Source organism: Sinocyclocheilus grahami, unplaced genomic scaffold (genome assembly GCF_001515645.1).
Source record: "Sinocyclocheilus grahami isolate Dianchi unplaced genomic scaffold, SAMN03320097.WGS_v1.1 scaffold791.1, whole genome shotgun sequence".
Lineage (NCBI taxonomy): Eukaryota > Metazoa > Chordata > Actinopteri > Cypriniformes > Cyprinidae > Sinocyclocheilus > Sinocyclocheilus grahami.
Window position 1 is genome coordinate 1,188,731 of NW_015505970.1, and position 6,454 is coordinate 1,195,184.

A 6,454-nucleotide genomic window follows, 5' to 3' on the forward strand; every position below is an offset into this window, starting at 1 on the left:
TCTCAGATATAAGTGTGAGCAGCTCTGTTAAGCTTCTCTCCTGCACTAAGTAAGTAACAGAGAGGGCTGCACGATTAATCGAACGCGATTAATTACGATTGTCATGCACATTTTGTCAGTAAAGCCAGTTCTGTGATTAGTAGTAAATCTCCATCACCTGCTTTCAGGAGGAGCAGCATTTACTACACAGAGCTGTAGTTCTCTGACAAGCTATGCAAAATTGCGTTCATATTCACAGACGATATAATCGTAGGATTATGAAATCGACAAAATCGTTTGTGATAATGACAGCTGTTTGCGTATCTTCTCAGTGAACTACGGCTCTGTGTAGTAAATGCTGCTCCATCTGAGAGCACGTGAAAATACCACATTTAATAACATGTTTTTACTCCAAACTCACTTCATAATGTCAGTCGAGTGTTTGAAATAAATCCTTCTGTGAGATGATGTGGCTTCTTAAACAGAATAATTAAGGCACACAATATTTCATTGTATTCTAAGCATTGATAATGCCTATGTCGATTAGCATTTCATTATAGATATACTTCGTTACGATAAAAATTGTAGTAATAATAACTCAGATAAACCATATATTGCCGTAGTCGTGTGTTTATTAGTCACGTTGAATCAATGAAAGCAGTACAATCTTCTGTTTATTCACCTGCAGCCATAGGTATTTCCTGGATTTGTTCTTCGGGGCATATTTGGATTTTCAGCGCGAGAGCGCCCTCTGGTCTTCGGATGGATATTTACTGCTGATCACAGAACTGTGCTTCACTGAAAGATACGCATGACAATCGCAGCTTCTGCCTAATCGCGATTTATTGCCTTTCAGATGCGTCACATCCCACAACCTCATCATCTGCAGAGAAACTGCCACTCAATCACACTAAAATGATGGACTTAAAGGCATGAGGATTGTGAAGATATTTCACTGGAACTTGGTCTTCATCACATCTATTTTTTGTTTTTATTTTGGTTTACTTCATGTATTTATTCATGTTCAGTGTCAGTTGTCATTTATTAAAGGGTTAGTTCACCCCAAAATGAAAATTAGGCTGCATTTTACTCACCCCCGAGGCATCCTAGGTGTAAATGACTTTCTTCTTTCAGACGAATCTAGTCGGAGTTATATAAATATGTTCTTTGATCTTTCATGCTGTTTAATGCCACTCAGCGGGTGTTGCATTGCTTCAGTCCAAAAGAACTTAAATAAAAATCGCCCATCCATAAAAAAAAGTGTCTCACACGGCTCCGGGGGGTGTAGCGAATCGATGCGTTTTTGTAAGAAAAATATCCAAAACGTAATAACTTGAATCTAGCTTGCGCTCACTGTTGTAAACGGAAGCAGTTCCGGGGGAATGAAGTATGAGGTCGGTGTTGCGCATGCGCCGCTCAGAAGTGATGCACGCGGAAACGCAGGGGAGAGATCAAAACAAAACAGTCAAGAATTAGAAGTACAAAACGAGGATTTGTAAAGAAGAATGTCAGAGGATTTCGATATAAGCCAAGAGGAGACTGGTTTTTAAGGCTGTGCATGGTCTATCACCTGACTACTGATTTAATTATTGTCCGTCAATCCAGCAGATCTCTGCGCTAAAATGAACAACTACTCCTAATGGTTCTGCGATCACGTCTAAAATGTAGAGGGGATCGTGCTTTCTCTGTGGCAGCTCCTAGGCTCTGGAATGCCCTTCCTCTGTCTATTAGAACTTCTCCAACTTTGGGTGTTTTTCAGAGTTCGCTTAAAACTCATTTGTTTTCTATAGCTTTTGACAATGTTTTTTAGCTGTGTATGATATTTGTTGTTACTATTATTATGTATTTTTTATTTTTTTTTAAGTTTAAGTTTGAGTTGAGTTTTCCTTTGCTAAAGTAATGAAACTTTGCTTCCTTTGATCCTGTTAACAAACGATGGTTTTCACGAGACTCACCGGCGCATGCGCAACGCTGACCTCATACGTCATGCTCCCGGAACTGCTTCTGTGTACAACTGTTGGCGCAAGCTACATTAAAGTGTTTATTACGTTTTGAATATGGATATTTTTCTTACAAAAACGCATTGATTCGCTACAGAAGGCCTTTGTTCACCCCTCGGAGCCGTGTGAGACACTTTTTTTATGGATGGGCGAGTTTTATTTAAGTTCTTTGGACTGAAACGATGCAACACCCGCTGAGTGGCAGAGTAAAACGCAGCCTAAATTTCATTTTTGGGTGAACTAACCCTTTAATGCATTCATTCAGCCAAGAACTGTAGTTAAGAGCACTAACATTTTTGCTACAATTTCACATCAATAAAAAAAAGTACCTAATTCACACAACATGCTGCAGCTGTTGTTTTAATGTAAAACCCTAACAGAGGCTACACTATAAAAAAAGATGGCTCATTACTGATTTTCTGGAGCTCAACCTCATTCAGCCAAGAACTGTAGTTAAGAGCACTAACATTTTTGCTACAATTTCACATCAATAAAAAAAGTACCTAATTCACACAACATGCTGCAGCTGTTGTTTTAATGTAAAACCCTAACAGAGGCTACACTATAAAAAAAGATGGCTCATTACTGATTTTCTGGAGCTCAACCAGACTGTCAACACACTCTCAACAGGTAAATGATTTCTTTCTTAAATTGTCTATAAATTATAACTTTCAAATTGTAACTGGTTCCAACTCAGACCAGTCATGTCTTTTCTCTTTTTAGTTTAAGAGAACATGTAAGTGTGACCAGCTTTGTTCAATTAAGGATAGTTCTCTCCTCTTCACCACTAATTAAGTAACAAAAATATTTATGGTTCATATTGTTAGAATTTTTACTACTTTTGGCCTTCATAAACAATTGTTTTTACAAAAACAAATGAAAGGAGACAACTCTAAACTCAGTTATGCATTTCAGATGATGTCACATCCTACAACCTCAGCATCTGCAGAGAGAAACTGGCACTCAGTCACACCAAAATACTCATAATGATGGACTTAAAGGCATCATAGAGAATTATGAAAATGCAGCATTTCACTGGAACTTCTGTGTCTATTTTGTTTTACTTCAAGTATTTATTTATGTTCAATGTAAATTGTCATTTATTGATGTATTCTGCTAATAACTGTTGTTAAAGCACTGTCATTTTTGCTACAATTTCATTACGTCATTAAAAAACTAAAAGTACCAAATTGACACGTTGTTGTTTTTATATAAAACCCTGATAGATGCTACAAGATATTGTAATACCAAGGAGATAGAGGGGTAAAAAACTATATTAATAAATAATATATACAAATAATATGAATAATACTAATATTATGATATAAATATACTAATATTCTAATACTAATGAAAATAAAACATCACTAAAAAGTTTATTTATAACACCATTAAGGTCCTATATAGCATTTTCAAAGCATGGTTCTTTATGGAATCCTATAAAAGGTTCTATTTAGCACTAAAAAGGGTTTTGCTATTGTTACAAACAGAAAGAACCCTTTCCCAGTACTGTTTAGAACAGTGAACAGTGCATCCAGGTGCCATAGCCTCTGTTGGTAATTAACGTATCTGTGCACGCCCGTCAATGTGATGCACCTGGAATCTTTATTCGTCATGCGTCTTTCTTCCAATCATCCACATTTCATTTCATGCTTGTTGGTTATGGTGTGCAGTTAACATGGGGACTTGTCTGGGTGGTTGGCTACAGAGGCCCACATGCAGAAGGCTCTGATGAACTGTGTGCAGTGACACATTGCCCTGGTCACCACTGCTGTAGTAGCTGCTGGTGATTTGTCGGACTGTGGCCCTGCGGTCGCTGTGAACAATGCTCAATAGTCTCCGGTCCCCTCTGACATCAATGAGCTGTGGATGACACACGGCTGGATGACAGTTCATACATGCATCCCTTTTGATACATACTCACTACAGCAGTATGTGAACAACCCACAAGGTGCGCCATTTCTAGATCAAAGTTACAAGGCGCTGTGCCAAAAACATGAGGAGAACCCTCTCAGTGCAGTCCCAGGTAAACAATCAGACAGCAGTGGATGTGTTTTATGTCATCTTATAAACATGACATGCATGCATTACATATTTTTGTATCTAAGAATGTGTTAAATATATGACTAGGTATGGAGCCTGGCCATCTAGGCTTTGTTAGTTGCTCAATTTGTTTGCAGTGTAACAAATCTGTAAGACTGAAATTTAATTTTGGCAAATGTTGCTGCATGCATGCTGTACTGGTGTCCATTTCATTAAGTTTGATCTGACTCTTCCTTGTGGTTTTGCTTACCTGATGGCCATTGTTTACACAAGTAAACATGAAGTGTGCCATTTTGGACAACCCTTACCAAAAAGTAGTATACTTCAAGTTTATTTTAGTAAGTATACTTAAGTAAAGTTCAAGTATATTTTTAAGTAAACTTTATGTAGTAAGTATACAAATATCAGTGTACTAGTAGTATACTTGTAAGTGTACTATTTCAATACTCATTGAGACTAAATTGGCCCACTTTCTAGTATATAAAAGTATACTTTTAAGTATACTTTAAGTATAACAGTAGTACACTTTGAGTACACAACTAGTTTACATCAAAACTATTTTATGTTTAAAAGAAGTATACTAATAGCACCCTTGAATAAACATATTTTTCGTAAGGGAAGGCCCTTGTGTGGTAAGAACATAAGTTGTTGTTGACCAGTAACATGCAAAAACAGTAGCTTTCACATCTCAACCTGACCATTTTTACAAACATTCTGTTTTTCATACAAAACAGGAAAGATCATGGGGAAAATGGGAAGATCTGTCTTTTCTACTTGTATAACAACATCCCTACTGACCTAATATATCTTTCTTAAAGCTGAAGTGTGTAATTTTTTTAATGCATATTGTATTTGCAATTCTGTTTTGTGATGCAAGTTGTGCAGAAACTTTTAACCCCAATGGTTGCTTTTTTTTCAGGAACAGGGAACTCAAGCATGGAGAAGGAGTGGGGATTACTTGACTTCCTTGTTCTGTCATTATGTTTTCTTGTCAGCAATGGCCAAAACATTGGTAGGGACAGGATTTACTAGATTAGATTATTTACTGTATATTCAGTATGGTCTGGTTGTTGATGAAATTAAAAGTCTCAGGTTTCCTTCTCTCAGTCTGTACACAGGAGACAGTGGCTGACATTGTATTCCTGGTGGATGGCTCAACCAGTATTGGGGAGACGAACTTCCAACAAATCCGTGAATTCATCTCCTCGCTTGTAGAGAAATTTGAAGTTGCTCCTGACAGAATCAGGATCGGTTTGGTCCAGTACAGTGACACACCGTATACTGAATTTTCGCTCAGCACTTACCAGAACAAAGAGGAAATTCTCAGCTACATCCAAAATCTTCATTATAAAACCGGCGGGACGCATACTGGCAAGGGTTTGGAGTTCATGCTGAAACAACACTTTGTTGAAAAGGCTGGAAGTCGAGCACAACAGAATGTTCCTCAGATTGCCATTGTTATCACAGACGGTGACTCTCAAGATGAGGTCGAGTCACAGGCTCAGGATCTGAGGCAAAGGGGAATCAAAATATTCGTCATAGAGATCAAAGATGCAAACAAGGTATTACTGAGAAAGATCGCGAGCGAGCCGTATGATCAGCATGCCTACAGCGTATCAGACTTTGCAGCTCTGCAGGGAATCTCTCAGAGTGTAATCCGGAAAGTGTGTACCGCTGTAGAGGAAGCACAAAAAGAGGTCACCCTGATGTCAAAAGGTAACATATTACATTGAAAAATTGCCGCGCTTCTCTGGGTCACAGCTTTACTGGAAATTTTTGAGTGAGAGAACCTGATGAGAAATCAGTAGCAACAAACTACTTAAACTCTTAAAAGTTTGACAAAGCCTTTGCTTGGGTGTTTAAAACATTTTGAGGGTTAGTTTGAAGTCCGAAGGTTATATAGTTTGAATATTTGTATCAAATCAAAAACATTCCAAGCAAGTTTCAGAGCATTCTGTCAATGTAAATTGGGTTTTTGATAATCTGCCATGTGCAAGTCTAATCATTTATAAAAAAATAAAGTATATTACGTTTAACGAATCAGCTCATGAGGAAATATTAATAATTAATCATAACTAGTTATAATTAATTATGAATATTTAGATCCGCTGTAGATATTTAGCTGACCTCTCAGGGTCAACTGTCTGTCAATTCTAAGAACGTTAATTTCCTGGTTAAGGGAAATAACTTTCTTACTGTACAATTCTACAAAAGCTTGTAGCATAAATCTGCGTGATTAAGTGACTCCAGTTATAAGCAAACAATGAACCACGTCAAGTGTGATACAAGTAAGGTTTTATTAACTACATAAACACTTAAACTAGTCTAACATACTACATAAACACATAAACTGGTCTAACATACACATACACACACACACACACACGCATACAGTTGGTATAGGAAAGGGTTAAAGCTTAACTCAGTACAGA

The 6,454-nt window shown here is 37.4% G+C and overlaps 1 protein-coding gene across 1 annotated transcript in view; it reads left to right on the plus strand.

Moving 5' to 3' along the window:
• LOC107561761 (collagen alpha-4(VI) chain-like) overlaps positions 1 to 6,454 on the plus strand; it is a gene marked incomplete at its 3' end in the record, with an annotated part of 31,287 nt that overhangs the window by 21,772 nt on the left and 3,061 nt on the right. Inside the window, exons 2-3 of the mRNA XM_016246236.1 lie at positions 4,942 to 5,034; positions 5,130 to 5,738. Of these exons, the coding sequence (XP_016101722.1) occupies positions 4,959 to 5,034; positions 5,130 to 5,738 (685 nt within the window). The remainder of the gene's footprint in view (positions 1 to 4,941; positions 5,035 to 5,129; positions 5,739 to 6,454) is intronic.